Source organism: Anolis sagrei, chromosome X (assembly GCF_037176765.1).
Source record: "Anolis sagrei isolate rAnoSag1 chromosome X, rAnoSag1.mat, whole genome shotgun sequence".
Lineage (NCBI taxonomy): Eukaryota > Metazoa > Chordata > Lepidosauria > Squamata > Dactyloidae > Anolis > Anolis sagrei.
Genome location: NC_090034.1, coordinates 94,939,387 through 94,965,945, shown reverse-complemented (window position 1 = coordinate 94,965,945; position 26,559 = coordinate 94,939,387). Strand labels below are relative to the sequence as shown.

The 26,559-nt window shown below is 43.0% G+C and overlaps 1 protein-coding gene across 1 annotated transcript; it reads right to left on the bottom strand.

The window, feature by feature from the left end:
- Positions 1-107: 107 nt before the first annotated feature.
- LOC132780166 (ly6/PLAUR domain-containing protein 3) lies at positions 108-19,560 on the bottom strand. The gene is made up of 5 exons (XM_067460835.1): positions 19,231-19,560; positions 5,931-6,062; positions 4,467-4,637; positions 1,946-2,086; positions 108-940 (listed from the first exon to the last, which is right to left on the bottom strand). Exons 1-5 carry the CDS (start codon positions 19,382-19,384, stop codon positions 411-413), a joined length of 1,128 nt encoding a protein of 375 aa, XP_067316936.1. The 5' UTR covers positions 19,385-19,560; the 3' UTR covers positions 108-410.
- Positions 19,561-26,559: the final 6,999 nt, after the last annotated feature.

The following is a 26,559-nucleotide window of genomic DNA, read 5'->3' as shown; positions in this document are numbered from 1 at the left end:
AGAACATCTGAAGAGCCAAAGGCTGAGAACAACTGATAGGGTGCACAATGGAAGGGTTTGTACCAAGCATGCTCAAGTTACATAATGAAGACACAGTAAGTCTCACGCACAGAAGAAAAATGGTTTCATAAGAGCAGAACAGATTTTTGAGACATATAAACATAGCAACAACATAATACAAATCTTTGCCCTGTAGGATGCTGGCTCATTCTAGACAGTCTTTGTCATGTTCTACAACATGGCTGCAGGAAATCAAGGCATAGAGAAGTGCACAAGTGAGAACAGCCTTCTGCTATGCAAAAGGTATGAGTGTTCATGTGATCAGTGAAAGGACATTTATCATTGATAGGATCAAATACATCATGTTCGGTTCAAAACAAGATGCCAAAGATAGGTAGGCCAAGGCCTCTTCATATGAACAAGCCAACCAACAACAAGACCATCAAGACTGATCCCCCCAAACCCACTGCACCCCCTTTCGCACCCCCTTTCGTGCCCTGATCTTGTTGGTTGTGTCTTTCTTCAACTTTCACAGCCGTGGCAATGTCTCCGTTTCTCACTGAGGTGAATTCTTCATCACCATGATCATGCTCATGGTCGTGGTCGTGGTCATGGTCATGGTCATGGTCATGGTCAGGATGGCTGGACAGTGATGGGCTCAAAGTAACAGATCGGGTTAGCTTGTTGATAGTGGAAGAGGCTGGTATGTTGGCATGAGTACTTGCAGAAGTGGTTGCATTAGCATTGGAGTCAGGCCCAGGAAGGAACTCTAGCCGTGGGATCTTGGCAGCAAAGTGTGTTTTGTTGGAGAGATCCACATTACAGAGGCTTCCAGAACAACAGGAACCCACAAGAGTGATGGCATGGCTTCCTTTGGATACCTTAGTACAGTCCTCATCCTCCACACAGCCTTTGATAGGTTTGGTCAATGAGAAGTTTCCTGGAAGAGATTAAAAAGAAGATGAAAACTTAGGAGACACCTGAAGAGTACAGTGCAACCCCTATATCAGTGTTTCTCAACCTGGGGGTTGGGACTCCAAGGGGGAGGTTGCAAGGGGGTGTCAGGGGGGTCGCCAAAAACCATCAGAAAACACAGTATTTTTTGTTGGTCATGGGATTTCTATGGGGAAGTTTGGTCCACTTCTATCATTGGTGGAGTTCAGAATGCTCTTTGATTGTAGGTTAACTACAAATCCCAGCAACTACAACTCCCAAATGTCAAGGTCAATTTTCCCCAAACTTCACCAATGCCCAATATTTGGGCATATTGAGGATTCATGCCAAGTTTGGTCCAGACCCATCATTGTTTGCGTCCACAGTGCTCTCTGGATGTAGGTGAACTACAACTCCAAAACTCAAGGTCAATGCCCACCAAACCTTTCCAGTATTTTCTGTTGGTCATGGGAGTTCTGTGTGCCAAGTTTGGTTCAATTCCATAATTGGTGGAGTTCAGAATGTTCTTTGACTGTAGACCTTGACATTTGGGAGTTATAGTTGCTGGGATTTATAGTTCACCTACAATCAAAGAGCATTCTGAAGCCCACCAACTATAGAATTGGGCCAAACTTCCCATACAGATGACCAACAGATAATACTGTGTTTTCTAATGGCTCTTTGGCAACTCCTCTGACACCCCCCTCGTGACTTCCCCCAAGGGTCCCAACCTCCATGTTGAGAAATGCTGCTGTAATGGGTTTCATTTAGGAATCCTTACACTTTGTTCAGTTCAAAGAGTAAATCAGTTGAAATTGTGGACGTAGCCAGATGAGCCACTCTGTTCTCCATCTTTTCAATATATTCCTAAAATAATCCAGTAAAATGCAATATGGGTAGAGTTTGGCTTGCAGGTAACAAACTTTTAGCATTTTCCCCTGCCATAATTCATTTCTAGGTCAACCATACTAGCCAAACGAAAAGACAGCCGGGTCTTACACATTGCTTTTACCTGCTTTCATTGTGACATTGCCGTGGAAGCAACCCTGGTAAGAGTTGTAGCACTTGACTATGGTTGAATTGTTAATTGAGCAGTCATCGCCGAGGCAGCTGTAACACTCCACATCATTGGGAACTCTGGCAGTCACATTATCTGTCAACCAAGGAAAAGGCTGGTATTAGTGTTGATGGAGAGACACTCTTCACTCAGACTCTGATTTTTATGAATGTTGCAAAAGAAGCATTGTGTGCATGCTAACAGAGAATTTGTTATGCTCTTAAAGGTTTCTTAAAACAGAATCATACAATCAGGTGTGAGGCCAAGAGACATTGAGGTCAACTACGTGCCAATGAAGGAATTGCAGAGAAACTAAATTTAACCAAGGAAAGTTACACCTACGGTACCAAAAAACAGTGAACCAGATGTCATTACTAAGAAAAGCAGTATGTCTAAAACGTGTTGAGACTGAGTAGAGATAGAGATATAAGAAAGTATGAACAAGATAGGTTCTGCGGGTTTGTTCTTAAGCTGAGTTTGTATGTAAGTCGGAACAGGCACATTTTAAAAGTGTAACTCCAGCCAAATGTCTGTCTGTCTGTCTGTCTCCCCCTCCCTCCCTCCCTCCCTCCCTCCCTCCATCCATCCATCCATCTATCTATCTGGATAGCACAGGGAAGGGTTAAGATCCCTGTGGTTTTTGTTTTGCTGTCTGAGCTCCTGTTCAAAATATTTCACCTCACTTTCTGTCCCTGTGATAATTGGTTTTTGAAAATGTGGCTTGTTGTGGAAACAAGGACTGATGCTAAAGCTTCAATTGTGACATCTTTTCCCCATGATAATAACTCTTTCAGGAGTGAATTTCCTGTTGTAGATCAGTTTAACTGAAGATTTAGAGACGATTGTGGGCTTTCCTGTGGCACTAAGTGATAGGCTCTCAAGTCTATGAAATTCAGGTATGGGAAATGATGTTTCTCTCTGTGAGAAAACTGGCTTGGAAATTGCAGGGCTTCAAGGCCAGTCCAAGGAGTCAGAAGTAGCAACAGCGGATAAGGAAACGAGTGAACCGCTGAGTGATAATAAGGGATCTTAGGAGAAACCACCTGTAGCTACGGAGATCAACAAAACTCTTTGTTTACAAATCAGGGCTGAAAATAGATTACGCTGGCTTGAGAGATTATGTGGGAAAGTTGTGGAGAAAATTCATGGGAGATGTAATGCTTTCATGGGTGTCTATTAAACAACAAGTTGTTTACCTTAAGGGCAGTTTGGGCAATGCTATGTTAGAATGAGAAGCTAAGCCTGAGTTCTCTTGTTCCTGGTTGAAGTCAAACTTTGGTTTTGGATTTTAATATCATGGAAAATTTTCTATGTTCCTGTTCAGGTACTCTTGTTCAAGTTTTACTAGTTACACCTTCTTGCTTGTGGACTTATCCTGTACCTGTGATTTCTGGCTGTTCCAGGACTTTGTCACCTCTGGAACTTCATGAGATATTTGGATTATTGTTTGGTTATCATCTGTTGCTAAACCTTTTTGGATTACAAATCTTCTTTTCTTATTCCTGCTTTTTATGTGCTTTACAATAAACTATTTACTTATATTCCTGGACTCTTGCATGGTGCGGTGTTCAAAGGTCTTTCCAGGCCTAGAGTGCAACATTTCCTTCTGAGAAGTTGATTTCTCTCACTTCCTGTTGTCTCACCTCCATTTTTAACTAAGAGTCATTTGTAAGTCGGATGTCTGCAACTCGGACTGCCTGTATATGGCAGTGTAGATGGTCCTCATATCACTGAAATTCAATGTAGTATTGTCATTTGACTCTAAAATGCACATGGTAGTGGCCAAACCTTGCTATCTATATATCTTATCCCAAGATTGGTTGGCATGAGGTACATCCAGGGCATAGCTATGGTAGGGAATGAAAACAAGGGCACTGCTGCCAAAATAGTTAGTCTGCTTCCTGTAAAAATTTCCTTCAGTCCCCTAATTTCTAGTATCACAGTAACTTAAAACTTTGGCCAAACATTTAGAAACATATAGTTAAAAATTCACACCATGCAGAAATTTAAAAAAGCAATAAAACTATACACACACAAAACCAGTTTACATTTCAACTTTTAAAAACAACAACCGCAAATAAAAGTCCATCAAATTATACACTTATATTTCCCCTAATTATTGTTTCCAAAACTATGCCACAATTTAAGAAATCACTTATGGAATGGTAGTAGGGAAGGCATTAATGTAAACTCTCTAAGAGTTTCAGAGCTTGGAAACAGCCCTGGAGAAGGTCTTCTCCTATCTCTCCACTAGACGAAACTGTGTGGATGGTGGGAGAGGGCTATCTCAGGAGATTTCAAAACGTGGGCAGGTTTGTTTGAGCCAAGACTCGTACCTGTCCTCCCCCAAATCCCGTAGTTTTTGAGTTCTTTCACACAATGGGGGGAAATGTCAAAACATTATGGTTGTATATAAGAACAAAATTTACAAAGAATTACATCCCTCCATGTAAGCCTTCATCACTCATATTCTCACCCATGGGTTGCAGTTCCAGTTTTTTGATGTCCAGTTTGTTGTTGCAGCGGCTTTTGTTGCACTGGTGTAACTGGGAGAAGGCATAGATGCCATGGACGGCTACTGCTTTGTCGTTGGTGCCTGCCATGCCCAAGCCGCAGCCTTTCTCCCCAACTGAGAACTTCCCATGACCTGCAAAAAGGAAGAACAACGTGTTTACGCAGGGAAATAAAGAGAAAGTGTTCACATCAACAGATGCACTTCGATTTATTTATTTATCGTGTCAGAAGCGAATTGAGAATACACTTATAATGTATAAAAAAACAACCACAAACAAAATGGCAATATACTAAATGTCCTTGACCAGTAGCTGGCCACTTGAAGTGCCTCTGGTGTCACTGTAAGAAGGTCCTCCATTGTGCATGTGGTCTCTGGTTTCCTCTTCTCCACATTCGCATGTTGTGGATTCCACTTTGCAGCCCCATTTCGTAAGGTTGGGTCTGCATCTCGTGGTGCCAGAGCACAGTCTGTTCAGTACCTTCCAAGTTGCCCAGTTTTATGTGTGCTAAGGAGGGAGTTTTTCATTTGGTATCAAGTCACTGATTGAGGTTCCGGGTTTTAATCTGCCACTTTGGGGCTCTTGCTTGCTGAGGTGTCCCTGTGAATGTCTCTATAGATCTTAGAAAGCTATTTCTTGATTTAAGATGTTGGCATGCTGGTTGATATCCAAACAGAGGATGGGCTAGAGACTAGGACACAGAACAATGGCTTCAAACTACAAGAAAGGAGATTCCATCTGAACATGAGGAAGAATTTCCTGATTGTGAGAGCCGTTCAGCAGTGGAACTCTCTGCTCCGGAGTGTGGTGGAGGCTCTTTCTTTGGAAGCTTTTAAACAAAGGCTGGATGGCCATCTGTCAGGGGTGCTTTGAATGCAATATTCCTGCTTCTTGGCAGGGGTTGGACTGGATGGCCCATGAGGTCTCTTCCAACTCTATGTTTCTATGATTCTATGATTTTAAACTCAGAATAGGAGCCCCCGGTGGCGCAATGGGTTAAACCCTTGTGCCAGCAGGACTGAAGACCGATAGGTCGCAGGTTCAAATCTGGGGAGAGTGCAGATGAGCTCCCTCTGTTAGCTCCAGCTCCCTATGCAGGGACCTAAGAGAAGCCTTCCACAAAGATGGTAAAACATCAAAACATCTGGGCATCCTCTGGGCAATGTCCTTGCAGACGGCCAATTCTCTCACACCAGAAGCAACTTGCAGTTTCTCAAGTCGCTCCTGACATGGAAAAAAACTCAGAATAGGCTTTTAGTGCTAAAGCTAAAGGTGTAAAATATTGGATTTCTTCTGAGCATGTCCAAAGTATTTTCTCCTTACCACTGCCCAATTAAATCTGGTCCAGTACCTTTGAGCAAAAGAAATGCAGAACTGCTATGAGATTTATACATATAGAAAACAGATCAGGTCAATTGATAACTCACTCCACTCCACAGCTGCCACGGTTTCTACACAGACATGGGTGGACGATGGGCACTTCACTTTCTTTATGTTCTCTGTGCTGCAGCCTCCATCCCCTCGGTCCACACAACTGTAGCATTCTAGTGTCAGGGCACCTGTAGAGAAGAGGGTAAAGTAATGGGGAAGTGTCAAGAGAAAAATATGGATTTTATGAATCTTATTTAATGGAAGTTATTCTTTTCTTAGCCTGGAAAAGAAACAAAGCGATTTATTGATCAGCCAATTGGCCTTATCAAAACACACATTATAAAAACAGCATACAATATATATCTGGTCCAAACAAAAATATAAATATACAGACAAAGAAAGTTTCATGCAATATAATATGAAAGTACGTAGTTAAATGGTAACCATATATATCTCATCCTAGGTATGGATCTCAAATGTCCTCATCCCATTTGCACTGTATATCAATCTGATCTATATACTCTAATCTCCTTTTAGATGCTTTGTGTAGGGTTTTGGTGTGTGTCAGGAGTGACTTGAGAAACTGCAAGTCGCTTCTGGTGTGAGAGAATTATCTGCAAAGACGTTGCGCAGGGGACACCCGGATGTTTACTAACTTGAGCACACTTGGTATAAACTCTTCCATTGTGCACCCTACCATTTGTTCTCAGCCTTTGGTTCTTCAGATGTTCTAGACTTCCAAAATTTCAGAGCAGCATAAATATTTGCTAAGACTTCTGAATGTTGAAGTACAAAATATTTTTTTTTCCATAGAATCATAGAATCAAAGAGTTGGAAGAACCTCATGGGCCATCCAGTCCAACCCCCTGCCAAGAAGCAGGAATATTGCATTCAAATCACCCCTGACAGATGGCCATCCAGCCTCTGTTTAAAAGCTTCCAAAGAAGGAGCTTCCACCACACTCCGGGGCAGAGAGTTCCACTGCTGAACGGCTCTCACAGTCATGTCAAGAGTGACTTGAGAAACTGCAATTCGCTTCTGGTGTGAGAGAATTGGCCGACTGCAAGGACGTTGCCCAGGGGACACCTGGATGTTTTGATGTTTTACCATCCTTGTGGAAGGCTTCTCTCATGTCCTTGCAATGGGGAGCTGGAGCTAACAGAGGGAGCTCATCCATGCATTCCCCAGATTTGAACCTCTGACCTGTCAGTCTTCAGTCCTGCTGGCACAAGGGTTTAGCCCATTGCGGCACAGGGAGCTCCACTTTATCTAAGTAAAGGGCAACTTTTGATATTAAGACCTGGTTAGAACCGGCTAGTGAAAACATGATTTTGGCCACTGGGTCCCAACTCGTTTTGTTGCAAGTTAAATGCCTTTCTCTTTCGTACAGACAACAATTGTGTAATATGTGGTTCAAATTCTTGACTTTGGGGGTGCCAGAGATACATAGTCTTTCTTCAAGAGGGATATGATTAAATCTACCGTATCTCTCCATTTGTTCAAATCTGGCCCTTGTGAAAGCAATTCTTAGGTGTCTTGGCATATCTATCTTTAGATAAAGCTCCCGCTGAAAGTTTTGTTTGTCTTAGTCTGGAAAATATCAAACACAATTACTGGTAAGAGAATGTGGAGAAATGGGTTTTGATAATCACTTATTTATGAAAAAAGTATTGCCCAAAATGTAATTAATGAAGCACTTAACACCAGAGCAAAAAGCAAGTAGCATGCTATTGCAATGGCTTTTGGCTGCCACTGAGAAACACTCAAATATAATCTCTTTTTTTGTTATAGATCAGGCATGGGCAAACTTGGGCCCTCCATGTGTTTGGACTTCAACTCCCACAACTCCTAACAGCCTCGGGTCCTTTCCTTTTCCCCTAAGCCATATTCCAGAAGCATTCTCTTCTGATATTTCACCCACATCTATGGCAGGCATCCTCAGAGGTTGTGAAGTCTGTTGGAAACTAGGCAAGTGAGGTTTATGTATCTGTGGAATGTCCAGGGTGGGAGAAAGAACTCTTGTCTGTTGGAGAAAAGTGTGAATGTTGCAATTGGTCACCTTGATTAGCATTCAATGGACTTGCAGCTTCAAAGCCTGGCTGCTTTCTACCTGGGAGTATCCTTTGTTGGGAGGTGTTAGTTGCCCCTGATTGTTTCCAGTCTGGATTTTCCCCTGTTTTCTGAGTGGTTTTTAAAAAAATGTTTTATTGGTTTTTCCCACTCCCACCTTCCCCTCCTTATACATGCAATTTATATATCAAACTACAGAAGTTACATTTGCACAAATTGTTTTAGTGAGGGGTTGAAAAGACAAAACAAAATGGACACTGATTAATTGGTATAACTATCTAGTTAATATGTTAAATGTGGAAATAACAAATTGTAAATGGAATAATATAGATAAAATTGAAAAGGTTACAATAACTAAGAGGATGTGGGAACCAGTTAGGAATTATTTAGAGAATGTGCTAAGATGTGGAGTAGAAAAATTAAGACTTAGACTGATATTTCAAATGTAACTGTTTTCTGAGTGTTGTTCTTTATTTACCTCTGAGGATACCTACCCTAGATGTGGGCGAAACATCAGGAGAGAATGCTCCTGGAACATGCCCATACAGCCATACTCACAGCAATCCAGTGATTCCGGCCGTTTTATTTTTCATGTCAGGAGTGACTTGAGAAACTGCAAGTCGCTTCTGCTGTGAAAGAATCAGCCGTCTGCAAGGACATTGCCCAGGGGATGCCTGGATTTTTAAAAATGTTTTTACCATCCGTGTGGGAGGCTTCTCTCGTGTCCCTGCATGTGGAGCTGTAGCTGATAGAGGGAGCTTATCCGCGCTCTCCCCGGATTCAAACCTGCGACCTATCGGTCTTCAATCCCGCCAGCACAGGATCCATGAAAGCCTTCAACAACACTGTGAAATGTTCATTTATATGCTCAACCAAAGGAGGTGTAGAAAACTAAGCTATGCTCACTGGTAAGTAATGTGTGATTTAGGTAACTTTATAAACTAACATTAGTGTTGGGAACGAATTTCACGCAGGATTAAATAAAACAATGAAGCCTCTGATGGGATTTAAGAAGTGCGGGCCATTCATTATTCTGAGGCTGGGTGCCACATTCTTTAGTTTTCCTGTGAATCCGCCTTCCCAAATATACACTGCAAAACCACAATTATTTTCATCATGGCAGAGTTGACATAAGGACATGTTTCCTGATTCCATATTTATGTTGAGAAGCCTCTGAATTTCAGTTGGTTGAACCCTTGATGGTATGTGCTTAATATCTCCAGGTTTTCTAATCCTTTCAAGATTATATTAAATAGTTAAAAAGCAAAACTGGACCAAAACATAGTTAAATCCTCCCCAAGATATTTTGCTGCCTGAGAGAAAAGATCAAAATAGCAGAGTTTCCCATGGATGGACTGGAAATTGAAACTGAAAACCAACAACAGGACAGAATGGAGAAATTGCTAGGACGTTGCCACTTGCACACACCAGCTTCTTCTATCTCTAATGCTTTCCTCATTCTATGATGAAGATTGAGAAAGCTGTGAATATACAACTTCAAAGCCTAGAGGTGCAACCAAATGAAACTCAATCTACTTGAAATATTGTACCATTCCACTGTGTAAAAGATGGAATTGCATAGAATGGCTTCACTCTGCTTTAAGAAGGATATTTAGTGTTATCACCCTGCTTGAAAGTGAATCTCATCCTGATCCTTTTCATTGTTTTTAATTTTTTTCCATATTTCCCATCTGCTTTGAGATAAACCCATTTTATCATCTCTGGTCAGGAAGGCCCTGGTGCCACAATGGGTGAAGCCCTTGTGCTGGCAGGACTGCTGACCGAAAAGTCAGTGGTTCGAATCCGGAGAGCGGGTTTGCTCCCTTCTGTCAGCTCCAGTTTCTCATGCAGGGAAGCCTCCCACAGGATGGTAAAACATCTGAGTGTCCCCTCAGTAGTGTTTATTAACTGAAAAGTCAGTGGTTTGAATCCGGAGAGCAGGTGAGCTCCCTTCTGTCAGCTCCAGCTTCTCATACAGGATCATGAGAGAAGCCTCCCACAGGATGGTAAAACATCTGAGTGTTTACTAATGTCTACTAACTGAAAGGTCAACGGTTTGAATCCAGGGAGTGGGGTGAGCTCCTGTCAGCTTCAGCTTCCCATGCGGGGACATGAGAGAAGCCTCCCACAGGATGGTAAAACATCTGCGTGTTTACTAATGTCTACTATCTGAAAGGTCAATGGTTTGAATCCAGGGAGCGGGGTGAGCTCCTGTCAGCTCCAGCTTCCCATGTGGGGACATGAGAGAAGCCTCCCACAGGATGGTAAAACATCTGAGTGTTTATGAATGTCTACTAACTGAAAGGTCAGTGGTTTGAATCCAGGGAGTGGGGTGAGCTCCTGTCTGTCAGCTCCAGCTTCCCATGTGGGGACATGAGAGAAGCCTCCCACAGAATGATAACACATCCGGACATCCCCTGGGCAACGTCCTTGCAGACGGCCAATTTTCTCACTCCAGAAGCGACTTGCAGTTTCTCAAGTCGCTCCTGAGGCCCACAAACACACAAATGATGGTCCTTTTTGATTGCTGCTTCTGTCCTCTTTCAAGTCACTGCATTGGATATAACCAATGGGACTTTCTAAATATTCACCTTGATTTTAATGGGAACGAAGCTTGACTGATTTATTGTACATCCAACGCATTGTATGGATAAAGGTGGTTTAACTCCTCCTGCTGTTTGTGTGTGGCATTGGCTGCCATACAGAGACAAGTGATCCATAATATCCATATGTAAGGAGTGGAAAATATATATAGTACCTGTAGTTCCCCGTGTATACTGTCTCTTCCATCATGATTGGATTCCCAGGGGAAGAGAGATGACTAAGATGGAATTTTTTAAAAAATCACAAAGGGTTTTCAGAAGCTTTATTAGCCCTGAGCACCACTTAAGAAGGAATCCATGGCTTGCAAATCATGGGTGGTACCCGAGGGCAAACGGTACAAGCGCATGTTCAGGCCTGTAGGGAGTTTCAATGGGATGCTTTTGCTCAGCACTCCCCAAGCAAAACCCGAGCTATTTTAACCTAACTTTCACTCTGTGCCTCGTCTTCTTTTTTGACCTCTGCAACTTTTCTAAAATGCAGATTAGCATCTTTCCTGCCCTTTTCCACCCTGACCTTGGCTGAGTCATACATTCCAGAGTCCCAGGAAACCCCTCGGCCTGAGGATTGCCAGAAGTCGGAAATGACTCAAAGGCACAAAAGAACAGTAAATCTGTAGATTTCCTCTCACCGACCCACCCACCCACTACATTATGGTGTCCTCATGCAATCATAAGCCCAGTCTTCTCCTCTGTCTTCTTTCCTGTCTTGTCCTCTTGTCCTTCTCCACCACCACCTCCTCCTCCTCTTCTTCCTCCTCCTCCACCACCACCTCCCCCTCCTCCTCTTCTTCTTCCTCCTCCTCCACCACCACTATCACCACCTCCCCCTCCTCTTCCTCCTCCTCCTCCTCCTCTTCTTCTTCCTCCTCCACCACTATCACCACCACCACCTCCTCCTCCTCCTCCTCTTCTTCCTTCTCCTCACCACATTTAGGGCTGACCCCACCTTAGGGTGAGGCCAATATTAAGAGAGAGACACTCCCAATTGTGAGAGCACCTCTGGGCATAGTTTGCCTCTGCAGAAGTTGCCCTCTCTCTCCCAGGTATCTGGAGCTGCTTTTCTGAAACCCATATTTATGAATGCAGGGATAGGTTACATACTTAGGCAATCTCTCGTTGTTAGAGTATGATGGCCTTCCAAGTATAGTGTCTCGGTGGTGGATACATTTGAGACAGTGGAGCCCTATTCTTGATCAGCATGTTCTTCCACAATGACAGCATTGGTTTCCAGGTGGAAGGCGGACCTGGTCAGGGTGGGCTTGATGTGCCTTTCTCTTGGCATGTTTCACTCCTCGTTCTCCATTTGTGCCTCTTTGAATTCTGCAGCACTGCTGGTCACAGTTGACCTCCACTTAGTGCGCTCAAGGGCCAGGGATTTCCAGTTCTCTGTGTCTATGCCAGTTTTTAAAGTTAGCTTTAAGCCCACCTTTAAATCTCTTTTCCTGTCCACCAACATTCTGTTTTCCATTCTTGAGTTGGGAGTATAGTAGTTGCTTTGAGAGATGCATAGAGAGCCAAAGCAGATGTTAGGTAACATACAGAACTCTAACCTCCTCCAGATGAGGCAAATGTATTTGGTGATTGGGCTATTGCTTGCCATTCTTGTTTCTTAATAATCCAAATGACTTTTTTCTTCTATTCTAGGTTAGTTTCTGGTGAGTCCCAAAATCAGCTGCAATATTGTATGCTGACCCTTGAGGGGCTTACTTCTGATGTTTGAGACATATTGGAATGAAAATGTTTCTTTTTTACTTTTTTATTAGAGTTAAAAGACTATGGTGTCTCAGAGAAATGGCACTTCTGGACTCTACTACTGTTCCTGGCATTGCCCCCTCCCCCCCAAATGTTTGATGGGAAGTTGCTGATAACTGTGAGAGAAATAAGGTTGAACACCGTGTAAGCCACCTACTGCATGGCTATCAACCTCTCCCCCCCCCCCCCCCCCAGTAGACTCAAATCAAGGAAAAGCTTCATGAGGACCACCATAAGTTCCCCCAGCAACAGCAAGGGTATCCCTGTGGGGAGCTGCACCCCAAATGGATCCCCCCCTCCATGAAGGTCTTCTTCCAGGGGCAACTTGGAAGTCCCTAAACAGACTCGGAAGTGGAGTGGGCGGATCGAAAGACAAACTGGCAAACTGGCACTACCTAGATGAATCCTCCACCTTGTGCGACTGTGGAGCAGAACAAACAACTCAGTACCTGTATGCTTGCCCACAATGCCCTGCCTCATGCACAGAGGAAGAATTGTTTAAAGCTACAGACAATGCGGCCACTATTGCCTGTTTTTGGTCTAAAATTCTTTACCCACTTGTGCTCCCTCTATTTTATCAGTTTTACAGTGTTCCCTATTTTGCGGTTCGCTTACTGCAGACTCGCTGTTTCATGGTTTTTCCCCAAAAAAAATCTGGAGGGGGGGGGAAGGAGGGAGGAGGAGGAAGGAGGAGGAAGAGGAGGAGGGGAGGGGGAGCCAGGCACTGGGCCTTACCCTGGGGCAGTGGTTCTCAACCTGGGGTCCCCAGATGTTTTTGACCTACAACTCCCAGAAATCCCAGTCAATGTACCAGCTGTTAGGATTTCTAGGAGTTGAAGGCCAAAAACATCTGGGGACCCCAGGTTGAGAATCACTGCCCTGGGGCTTGTCTTCAGGCTCATCGGTGGCAGTCTCCTCCTCCTCCTCCTCGCCGCCTCTGCTGCTCCCTGTTCCTTCCTTGGAGGCCTCAGCCCAGCATAGCAGCGCCATCAATGGTGCCCAAGGAGCCTCCGAGGCCGGGAGCAGCAGAGGCGGCGAGGAGGAGGAAGCTGCCGCCGATTGGACAGAGCATTAGTACTTCGTGGATTTTAACTTATCGCGAATGGTCCTGGAATGGAACTCCCGCGATACGTGAAGGAACACTGTATACTTATTTATGTAATGATTTTTGGCACAAAATAAATAAATACTTTAAAAAGTTGTTTTTTTTTACATCGCAAAGGAGAAAATGTTTCCATTCAATCACAGGATTACCCCAGCAAACCATGTGCATCTCTGAACTGTAGAATTAATGCAATTTGATGCCACTTGCCATGGCTCAATGTTGTGGAATCCTGGGAGTTGTAATTTGTTGAGGCACCGGCACTCTGTGGCAGAGAAGGCTAAAGACCTTATAAAATTACAACCCCCATGATTCCTTAGCATTGAGCCATGGCAGTTGAAGTGGCATCAAATTACAATGTGATTTTCCTGCTTCTTGGCAAGGGGTTGGACTGGATGGCCCACAAGGTCTCTTCCAACTCTATGATTTTGTGATTCAATGTTAATTCTGCAGTATAGATGCACCACATGCCATGGTTTTTACTTTGTTAAACAACATTTGGGAAAAGCCCTAGTAAATCAATAAAAGTAGCATCACCATGAATGGAATGGGTAACACAGTGGTGACAACAGCAGGCAAATCTAGCAAATCCCAAGAAACTACAGTATAATGTGAGGACTAGCTCAATCTAGTAGGGCCCTAAGTGCACTTTCCCTGTAATATAAGGGGTAACTGTCTGGAGACTGTGTCAATAGAGATGAACCATAGAGTAGAGGAAGAGTTTAGAGTTCAACTCTTCTAACATTCCATACAAGCAAGCTGTGTCAATTCAGTGCTAATCAAGGTGGCCAATTGCAACATTCGCACTTGCCTCAAGCAGACGAAAGTTCTTTCTCTCATCCTGGGCATTCCACAGATATATAAACCTCACTTGCCTAGTTTTCAACAGACTTCACAACCTCTGAGGATGCTTGTCATAGATGTGGGTGAAACATCAGGAGGGAATGCTTCTGGAACATGGCCAGACAGCCCAGAAAACTCACAGCAACCCAAGCTGTGTTTTAGTTTTGTGAGAACACAAACAAACACTTAATTTTGCTATGATGTATGCAGTTACAGGTGGTGCAGTGGGTTAAACCGCTGAACTGCTGAACTTGCTGACCGAAAGGTCAGTGGTTTGAACTTGGGGAGTGGAGTGAGCTCCCACTGTTAGCCCCAGCTTCTGCCAACCTAGCATTTCGAAAACATGCAAATGTGAGTAGTTCAATAGGTATGCTTCAGCGGGAAGGTAACAGTGCTCCATGCAGTCATGCCAGCCACATGGCCTTGGAGGTGTCTACAAATGTGAGTAGATCAATAGGTACTGCTCCAGTGGGAAGGTAACAGCACTATGCAGTCATGTCGGCCACATGATCTTGGAGGTGTCTAAGGACAATGTCGGCTCTTCGGCTTAGAAATGGAGATAAGCACCAGTCCTCAGAGTTGGACACAACTGGACTTAATGTCAGGGGAAAACCTTTACCTTTACTTATGCAGTTAACAGTGAAAGTTTTTGTATCCCTTTGCTCAGACATTACTCTGAATGGAGACTGGAGTCAGGAAATCAGAAGAAGGCTAATTAGAGAAGATCTTGAAGAGTTAGAACATTAAATACTAAAGTTAGGATAGCTCATGCCATCATATTCCTCATTTCCATGTTGTGGAAGATGGACAGTGAAGAAAGCTGATAGGAAGAAAATCAGCTCATTTGACACGTGCACCGACTTCTAGGGGTACCATTGTCACCCAAAAAACAAATCAAGTCTGAACTCTCCCTTGAAGGCAAGACAACTAAACAGAAGCTGTTATGCTTTGGCCACATTAAAAGAAGACATGACTCATTGCAAGAGACAATGCTGCTTGATAATGAGAATACAATAGGAAAAGAGGAATATCACATTCCAAATGGAAAGACTCAATCAAAGCTGGGTTTGCATGACCTGAGCAGAGGATGTGGTTCTTTCATTCATCGTAAGGCTATTAGTCAAAGTTGGCATGATGTAAGTTAAAAACAACAAACAATGCTATTAATTTAAATGCCTCTTGAAATAATATTCACTCAAATGGTATTTCCACCTTCCCCTGTCCATCCAGAAGGATTATCTATTTTTCTGGGTTGCTGTGAGTTTTCCGGGCTTATGACCATGTTACAGAAGCATTCTCTCCTGACATTTTGCCCACTTTTTGAATTATTTTCATATTTTCATCTGAAATGCATGATTACCCTGTGCCCTTCCTCTTATAGTTCCCACACCTTTACAAAGGTTGTTGTGAAAATAAAAGGAATGATATGCAATTTTTGCAATGGGATAAAAGTATATAAATATACTTCACTGTAGTGTCTTCAATCAAAATGTATGTAAATTGCTGCCCTTCTATTCTGTTGTTCCCTTAAATTCAAAGTGCTGGTGTTGACCTATAAAGCCCTAAATGACTCCGGCCCAGTTTACCTTTCCGAACAGATTCTTCCCTACGAACCATCAAGGTTGTTAAGATCTTCTGGAGGGGCCCTGCTCTCAGTCCCACCACTTTCGCAATCGTGTCTGGTGGGGACGAGAGACAGGGCCTTCTCGGTGGTGGCCCCTCAGCTGTGGAACTCTCTCCCGATAGAGATTAGATCTGCCCCTTCCCTCCTGACTTTCAGAAAGATGGTAAAATCTTGGCTCTTGAACTTAGCATTCTCAGATTGATGATCAAATCAATAACTGTTGACCACAAGGCAGATGGTGGTGAATTTGTGATTTACCTTGACGAATTGGCTTTATGTAATTCTTGATCTGTATTTTAATGTGTTTTAATGTATCAATGTACTATGATGTTATTATGCTTTAGTTTATTTGTATATTGATTCTCTGTTGTTAGCCGGCCTGAGTCCCTCCTCGGAGGTCGAGAAGACCGGGTTATAAAAGCTCTAAATAAATAAAGAATAATAAATAAATTAAATTGCTTGAGTGAGGCTATTCTGCTGAGGTCTGTTAGGTGAAGAAATTATGACTGTCTTGAGATCAGACAATGGATTTTATTGATGAAGAAAGATAGGAGCTCAGGCTTGCTGAGTCACATATGCAGAAGATGGAAATAATGTCTTCTTAATAATTCAGTTACAAACTCATACAGTATAATGAATCATGTTTTCTTTGTTGTCTTTGGTTTCCTTTTAAAGAGAGTCTTGCAACAGAAATGTATTACTCCTGGTGGTGCAATGGGTTAAACATTGTGCTGGCAGGACTGCTGACCTAAAGATCGGCACTTTGAATCGAGGGAGCAGGGTGAGCTCCCATCTGTTGGCTCCAGCTTCTCATGTGGGGACATGAGAGATGCCTCCCACTGGATGGTAAAACATCCAGGTGTCCCCTGGGCAATGTCCTTGCAGATGGTCAATTCTCTTATACCAGAAGTGACTTGATGTTTCTCAAGTCACTCCTGGAACCAAAAAACCCCCCTCCCAAACGTTGTTTTGAAAAGCAATGGAAAAGCAATGAAGAATGGATGAGCAATGTAGAACATGTTACTTAACTGTGGCAATCTTCACAGTAATACATTACTTTTAAAAACTTCAAAAAATGTTCTAACTTCAAATGTTACACCACATGGGTTCCTTTCCAATTTGTTTTCTTGCCTTCCAGCCTCCAAAAATCAACAGAATGAGGATACAACCTCTCTTCTACATTACAAATAATTAGATAAGTTTGAGGGGGAGAAAGGTAATATGAATTAATCATTCAGCAAGTGGTAATAAAAGATGAGAATTCCTTCTGAGAGAATGCTTGTGGCATGGTGTTGGTGCATTGGCTAAACAATGGCTCCTGGTCTGTATCCATCAAGATATTTTGGACATCTTCTTCCTGAAGTTCCAGAGCCAAAGATTAGGGATTCTAGGAACTGATGTCTAACATAAACTACAGGAAATGAGATTCCACCTGAACATGAGAAAGAACTTCCTGACTGTGAGAGCTGTTCAGCAGTGGAACTCTCTGCCTCGGAGTGGTAGAGGCTCCTTCTTTGGAGGTTTTTATGCAGAGGCTGGATGGCCATCTGTCAGGGATGATTTGAATGCGATTTTTCTGCTTCTTGGCAGGAGAGTTGGAAAGGACGGCCCACAAGGTCTCTTCCAACTCTACGACTCTATGAGATCTGGAGGACTAATCTTCTGATCTAAAGCATGGGAGGGAAAAGTCCAGTCTGCCTGTCCAATACACCCCAAGTTGACCTATAGATATATCTCTAAAACCAAAGTATTCTATCTTCCCTTTCTTGCGAGCTATTGTTTTGCCTTTAACGTCAATTGAACGGACTGAATCAATCACTTAAACTCCATACGAGATGTCTTTCCTTCTGAGGATCTATCTATCTCTCTGTTACCACATACAGTATACATTATAGCTAAGTATAGTCCTAAGCAATACATATTCAAATGTTTTTCAATTTACTTTCCCACAGTACAGAGATGCAACCTTTCCTTTTCTCATACCGGAAACATGATTGCCAAACTGAAGAGCGATGTAACTGCCCAGCTTCCAAAACCACCACCATTCCTTTAAAGGTGATGGTGAAACAGCCGTTCTTTCCTCAAAACCAGGAGGAAGGCCATAAAATCATAGCGTTAGAAGAGGTTTCAAGGATCATCCATGCAGGAAAATGCAACGGCAACACTCCTAAAAGAAGTCCATCCAAGCGTTCTAGAGTATGGGTCCACCATACTCCACACTCAAGTAGTCCCTATAGTAAAGATGTTTCCTTTATGTTTAAGTGGAATCCATTTTCTTGTTATCCAAATCCATTATTTCATGCTTTAGTGTGTGAAGCAGCAGAAAATAAGCTCTCCCCATCTTTTACATTACATTTGGGATTCCTTTCCATAGCTTACTTCACACTATCAGGAATCCAGGTTTATTACAGAGGCTGTGTAGCATTAGAAAATGTTGACCATTTCTGCTTCCTTGGCAGCTACCTCTCCATAAAAGTCAACATTGACACTGAAATACAATACCGCCTGAGCTCTGTGAGTTCAGCATTTTTCCGAATGAAGCACAGAATGTTTGAGGACTGGGATATCTGTAGAGATACTTTTGTTTATAAAGCTATTGTCCTCCCAACCCTGCTATATGCCTGCAAAACGTGGATGGTCTACAGATGTCACATCAACTCCTGGAACGGTTCCATCAACATTGCCTCCGAAAAATCGTGCAAATCTCTTGGGAAGACAGGCGGGAAAATGTCAGTGTGCTGGAAGAAGCAAAGACCACCAGCACTGAAGCGATATGCTCCGCTATCAACTTTGCTAGACTGACCGTGTTGCCCGAATGCCTGATCTCCTGTCTCCCAAAGCAGTTACTATACTCTGAACTCAAGAATGGGAAACAGAATGTTGGTGGACAGGAAAAGAGATGTAAAGGTGGGCTTAAAGCCAACCTTAAAAATTGTGGCATAGACACCGAGAATTGGGAAGCCCTGGCCCTTGAGCTCTCTAACTGGAGGTCAGCTGTGACCAGCAGTGCTGAGGAATTTGAAGAGGCATGAATGGAGGGCAAAAGGGAGAAACGTGCCAAGAGGAAGGCACGTCAAGCCAACCCTGACTGGGACTGCCTTCAACCTGGAAACTGATGTCCTCATTGGGGGAGAACATGTGGATCAAGAATTTGGCTCCACAGTCACCTACAGATCCACCACCAAGATACTACACTTGGAGGACCATCATCCTCAAGCTATGAAGGATCGCCTAAGTAAGTAAGTAAGTAAATATAGAGGCTTTCAAAATAGCCATGCATGCTGATCACCTCTGTGCCTATTCTTCATCATCCTACTAGGATCAGCTACTGTTAATCTCATCATGATTCTTCCAACTCCTACCTTTCATGAAGAACGCCAATCCCACCAGAAGGAAAGGGATGCAGCTATGGAGCTGGATACAGGTACCCATTGCTATTCTTGATAAATCCCAGTCTTGATGCAGTCTTGGGAACGTTCTGGTGCCGTCAGTGTCTGAAAAATGAAGCTCAAACATTAAATATGAGCAGACAGCTGGGGTGGGGCTCCGTTGCCTCCTTGGTGAGACACACCTCTTTGGGGCCTTTGTTCTTCAGTACCCTGATATTGGCTCGAAGGGTTTTTTTTAATGTGCATGAATCCTAACCAGCCAGGGCCCATAACTTCCCTTCCTCAGCATTTTGAGGATGCTTATTGGGGTGACGCCTCTGCCAGGAACTTGAACAGCCAGTTGAGGGATCATTCCTGATGCCGTTCATTCAGGGCTTCAAGGCAGGAGAAGATAATTGCAGGCAAGTCTGGGCAGCGAACACCACCTGGAAAACCTGCAAAGAGAGGACACTAAACAGATGTCCGGATAGGGATTCCTTCCCGCTTGCTTCACATATTTTGAATGTACTGGGGGTCCTTTTTCCAAAGAGGGGCAGAAAAGAGTAGTGAAATCTCAATACTTCTGCTAAATCAGTGAAACCAGAAAACAGATCTCTATGTGTAGGAATGTTGGGGAAAAGAAAGGCAACATTCAAATCTTCAGGCAACATATGAAATTATCATCACCATTGTATCACAACAGGAACTATTTCATAGAATTATAGAGTTGGAAGAGACCTCATGGGACATCCAGTCCAACCCCATTCTGCCATGAAGCAGGAAAATCGCATTCAAAGCACCCCTGACAGATGGCTATCCAGCCTCTGTTTAAAAGCCTCCAAAGAAGGGGCCTCCATCACACACCAGGGCAAAGAGTTCCACTGCTGAACAGCTCTTGCAGTCAGGAAGTTCTTCCTCAGGTTCAAGTGGAATCTCCTTTCCTGTAGTTTGAAGCCATTGTTCCGCGTCCTAGTCTCCAGGGCAGCAGAAAACAACCCTCCTCACATATTTATACATGGCCCTCATCATGTCTCCTCTCACCCTTCTCTTCTGCAGGATAAACATGGCCAACTCTTTAAGCTGCTCCTCATAGGACTTGTTCTCCAGACCTTTAATCATTTGAGTCACCCTCCTTGGGAGACATTCCAGCTTGTCAACATCTTGCTTCAGTTGCAATGCCCAGAATTGGACACAGTGTGATTCCAGGTGTGGTCTGACCAAGGCAGCATAAAGTGGTAGCATTACTTCCCTGGATCTAGGCAGTAAACTGCTACTTATGCAGGCCAAAATCCCATTGGCCTTTTTTTGCTACCATATGACATTGTTGGCTCATGTTTAAGTTGTCCAGGCATATTTAAGCAGTCCTTGAGTTACAAACATCTGACTCACGAACAACTCATAATTACGAACATATTGAGACAACTGGAAGTGAGAGAAATTACCCCTTGGAAGGGAAATTCACTCCTGAAAGAGTTACCATGGAGAAAAGATGTTTCAACTGAAGCTTTATGACCAATCCTTGTTTCCACAACAAGCCATTTTTTTTTTCAAAATTCAATTATCACAGAAACAGAATGTGAGTTGAAATCTTCTGAAAAGGGCCACAGACAGCAAAGGAAACACCACAGGACTGTTCACCTTTTCCTATACTATCCAAAAGCTAAAATACACATATATTTGGCTGGGCTTACACTTGTACCTGTTCTGGTTTACATACAAAATCAGCTTAAGAACAAACCTACAGAACCTATCTTGTTCATAACTTGGGAGCTGCTTGTATATATACCCTCAACTCCTGGAATGATTCTGTCAGCGCTGCCTCTGAAAAATCCTGAAAATCTCTTGGAAAGGCAGGCAGACAAATGTCAGCATTGTGGAAGAAGCAAAACCACCAGCATTGAAGCGATGCTCCTACGCCATCAACTCCGCTGGACTGGCCACATTGTCCAAATGCCCGATCACCATCTCCCAAAGCAGTTACTCTACTCCTAACTCAAGAATGGGAAATGAAATGTTGGTGGACAGGAAAGGAGATTTAAAGATGGGCTTAAAGCCAACCTTAAAAACTGTGGCATAGACGCCAAGAACTGGGAAGCCCTGGCCCTTAAGCTCATTAACTAGTCATGTCAAACCAACCCTGACCTGGACCACCTTTCATTGGAAACAGATGTCCTCACCATGGGAGAACATCCAGATCAAGAATAGGGCTCCATGAAAATGACAGACTGGGAGGTCCTTGAGAACTATATGAAAAATGGACATTAAAGAAAAAGAATGAGGATAACTGGAATGGAAGATGGAGGGTAAATCTTTTCTTTTTTCTTCTTTTTATTATAAGAAAAACATGGAAACATAACATAAATTGGTAAATGGCAAAAGGATGAAGAACTGAAGTAATATTATTATTTTATTATTTTTATTATTATTTCTCTCATTTAATTGACGTCAAACAATGGCTGGATTTTGAATTCAGTTTGCAGCAATTGAAGTAAGCCAAGGACAAAGAGGAAGTGATGAGAGAAACTGGAATCTGGAACATTTTAAAAGCAGTTGAAAAAAATGAGATGACAGAAGATTGATTGAGATAGTTTTGGACGAACTGGGTCAGTTGGTATGGTTTTGATAGGCAAAACAACAACAAAGGCAAATGGAAAACTCTGTCATGTAACTGGGTGATTCAGATGCAGGAGTGGTCCCTGTCTCACTCCACCCTGTAGCATGGTTTATTATGAATGTTCACCAAGAGTAACATAATATGAGAAAATCGGACACTTTAACCATGGAAAGTCATGCCGGTGAGTCAGCATTCATATCAGCGCTGATTCAGCACCTACCTCACGTCATTGGCCTTTGCTTCCAATTTGAGAGAGCCACAGGACATATACTGAACATGCCAGAACATGTACAACCATATAGGTAAGCACAGAGCATTTCCTCATAGCCCTGGCTGAACATATGTCATACAGGTGAAACACCCCGTATTTCTGAATATTCTGGAATCCAAAATAATCCAAGGCACATAATAGTCCACATGGGTGGCTGAGATAGTGATGCTTTTACTAGGCTCGCAAGCTTTGTTTCATGCACAAAAAGATCAAAAATATTGTATGGAATTACCTTCAGGCTATGGGTATAAAATGTATAAGAAACATACATGAATTTATAGTCTACAATTGGGTCCCATCTCTAAGATCTTTCATTATGTAAAAAGGTAAAAGTTTCCCTTTGGCATTGTCTAGTCCAGGGGTCCTCAAACTAAGGCCCAGGGACCGAATATGGCCCTCCAAGGTCATTTACCCGGCCTTCACTCAGGTCAGGCCCATAGCCAGGATTTCGTTTCGGGGGGGGGGGGGTAAGTTTTTTTCAGGGGGGGTTTCGGGGGGGGGGCTGAGTTTTGGGGCGGGTTGAGTCTGAGTGAAAGAGGGTCTAGCCTAGCAAACCTTTTGTATCATTACCCCAATACCCCCATGCATATGGGATATATTGAGTATGGTGATCAGATCATGATATGAATAAAGATAACAGTTTAAATAATGCACCAGTAAGGCCTTTTCGCAAACCACCATGAGAATTTCAGGGGGGGGGGGGGCTGAAGCCCCTCAAGCCCCCCCCCCCCCCCCCAGCTACATGCCTGACTCAGGGTCAACCTAAGTCTGAAATGACTTGAAAGCACACAACAACAACAACAACAATCCTATCTCATCAGCCAAAAGCAGGCCCACACTTCCCATTGAAATATGAATAAGTTTATATTTGTTAAAATTGTTCTTCATTTTAATTATTGTATTATTTTAAGTGTTTTTTGCACTACAAATAAGATATGTGCAGTGTGCATAGGAATTCATGGTTTTTTCAAATTATAATCTGGCCCTCCAACAGTTTGAGGGATTGTGACCTGGCCCTCTGTTTAAAAAGTTTGAGGACCCCTGGCCTAGACACTACATCTGGAAGACCATCATCCTTGAGCTACAAGGGATCACCTAACTGAACTGAACTAACTGAACTATTGCTTGGTCATATAAACCCCATTTATCAATGTTGCAGCACAAGGAGAGAGAGCCTTTGCAGCTGTTCCCATCCATGGAAGATCAATTTCTACTCTGTATTGTCAAAAGCCTTCATGGCCGGAATCACTGGGCTGTTATAGGTTTTTTCTATAGGCCATATAGCCTGAAACAACCCATTTTCTACTCTCTTTCCACCAGTGAGTCTTTTTTGTTTGTTTGTTTAGGTAGATCTTTCTCTTAACTCATATATCAGAAGGGGTTTTGTATTGTCAAAGGCTTCCATGCCCAAAATCACGGGGTTGTTATAAGTTTTTCAGGTTGTATGGCAATGTACCAGAAGCATTTTCTCCTACCGTTTCGCCTGCATCTATGGCAGGCATCTTGCCATAGATGCAGGGGCGGCTCGTCCATTGCGCAAAGTAGGCGGTCGCAATACACTTTTTTTGCCAGGGGCGCAGAGGTGCCTCTGTAAATGCCCCACGACCACCACTTGAGGAGAGCCCCCTTGGCTCACAACAGCCCTAGCAGTCCAGGGGGAGCTTCGGCTTCCTTGCCTCACTGCCGGGTGATCCTCTTCCCGAAGGGGCCAGGCCCTTGAGCCTCGCCTAGCCCCTCTTGTTCCTGCTCCATATCAATGCTGGGGGGGGGGGGGGGCAAAACACTGCTTGCTTATCATTGAAAATTACCTAGGGCTGCCTCTGCATAGATGCGAGGGTTTTTTCATGTAGCATACCAGAGCCATGGTGGCACAATGGGTTAAACCCTTGTGCCAGCTGAACTGCTGACGTGAAGGTCAGTGGTTTGAGATGGGGACATGAGAAAAGCCTCCCATAGGATGGTAAAAACATTCGGGCGTCTCCGACACAACATCCTTGCAGACAGTCAATTCTCTCACACCAGAAGCAGTTTCTGAAGTTGCTTCTGGCACAAAAAAAGTGGCATGCCGTTCTTTTAATTATTCTATTTTTTAGATGTGTGTGTGTGTTTTATTATAGGCTTGTTCAAAGTAAAACCATATGTTTATTTGTTTTTACTTTTGTAGGATAAGAGTCTTGCTGAACTTTAAGCAGTTGAATTTTAACCAGTGATGAACCTATTGAAAGGAATCCTGCCAAATCAATGGAAGAGGGAAACAAAAAGGAAACAAACCCCAGATGAACCGTATTCAGTTCCCAGAAATTACACAACACTATGCTGGGAAATGTTGGTTGCAAATGAACAATAATTTACATCCCTGTGTACCAAATAAGACGTGATATAATTATGAACCTGAATACAGGCTATTCATGCTTAAGAAAACAGGTGCAGGTTTTTTTTATATATAGTTACAGGTTGCCCAGTTACTGGTTTGTCTTGCCTCTGTCTGTGTGTTCTTCTGGAGTTTTTTTTTTTTTTTGGTGGGTGTCAGATGGAGCCAGCTATAGACAGAATCCAATTCTTTTTCTTTTCTTTTTTGCTGAGAATCAAATCAAATTAAATTCATTAGAATTTGCTCCTGAGTAATATTCATATAGATGAGCTTGCTTAGTGGCAGGGATAGGTCTGATTACCATCTACTTTACATTTATCTCTCTACAAGATGCAGATATATGCGCAAATAGACTAAATTATGAAAGTAAAACAAAACAAAATAGTCAGCTTGTAGAAAAGGGGATACATGCCAGATAGGTGCAGTTAGGCTTAAACCATGGAAGTAGATTCCCCTTCCATGATACCTAAACTCCAACATCTCATGGAAACTGAAATGTGTAGCCAGGTAAAATCAGGGGGCAGTCAAAAATGGCAGAAGTTATTAATAGGAAAGAACAAACCAAGTAGGAGAACCACAGGGAAAGGCAAGATTGTGTTGTCGAAGGCTTTCATGGCCAGAATCACTGGGTTGCTGTGAGTTTTCTGGGCAGTATGGCCATGTTCCAGAAACATTCTCTCCTGACGTTTCGTCCACATCTATGGCAGGCATCCTCAGAGGTTGTGAAGTCAGTTGGAAACTAGGCAAGTGAGGTTTATATATCTATGGAATGTCCAGGGTGCAAGAAAGAACTCTTGTCTGTTTGAGGCAAGTGTGAATGTTGCAAATGGCTATCTTGATTAACATTTAATGGCCTTGCAGCTTCAAAGCCTGGCTGGTTGCTGCCTGGGGATTCTTTGTTGGGAGGTGTTAGCTGGACCTGACTGATTCTTGTCTGGAATTCCCCTGTTTTCTGAGTGTTTTAGTTACTGCCCTGAATTTAAAGTTTTTAAATATTGGTAGCCAGATTTTGTTAATTTTCATGGTTTCCTCCTTTCTGTTGAAATTATCCACATGCTTGTGGGTTTCAATTGCTTTCACACTTGTTTCAAGCAGACAAGAGTTCTTTCTCACACCCTGGACATTCTATAGATATATAAACCTCATATAGTTTCCAACAGAGCTGAGCCTGGGACTTTTGGATACTGTTACATTTTTGTTCAGACTTGAGCTATGCAGGTGCACAGAACGTTTGAAGAGAGAAGCAGAGAGAGACAGAGTTTGGAGTGTGCTCTCACTTCATGAGCTGCTGAAGGAGTTATCTACATGGACAGAAAAAAACACATTTTAAACCTCTCATAAAAGGACATTAAATGCTATTCAAGGTGGTCAATTGCAACATTCACACCTGCCTCAAGCAGAGAAGAGTTCTTCCTCTAACTCTGGACATTCTACAGATATATAAACCTCACTTGCCTAGTTTTAACACACACCCTCAACCCCTGAGGATGCCTGCCATAGATGTGGGCAAAACATCAGGAGAGAATGCTTCTGGAACATGGTCATACACACAACCCACAGCAACCCAAAGTCAAGATTCTTGCTGTCCTCCTTCTCCTGGTGGGTCCATTGGCTATGAATTGGTTTTACAACTTGAACTCTGTTTGGTACAACCAAAATAAGCAGAAGGCAGAGGAAGAAAGCATATGGAGGTGAGAGAAACTTGGGCATTGCAAAAGCAGCTGAAAAAATGGAAGGACTGGGGACTAATTGGGACTGTCTTTGCCAAGTTGGTGCAGTTGGAGAACATGGTACCATCTTTTTCACACCTATCTATTCATTCATCCCATTGACAGACGATGATATTTTCCTTGTACATCCAGAACACTATATCTGGCCTCTTAGTGGCTGCAATTGGGGCTACTGCCTATCTGTAGTCCAACAAATCAATGAAGCAAGGATGGACCATAGCTATGATTGGTAGAGCTTTGCTCTCAGCCTTTGTGAGACAGAACTTAGGTATACATTGGGTAAAACCATTCATCTAATAACAGGAAGACGGAAAAAATCCAAAGTCTTCCTTCCCAA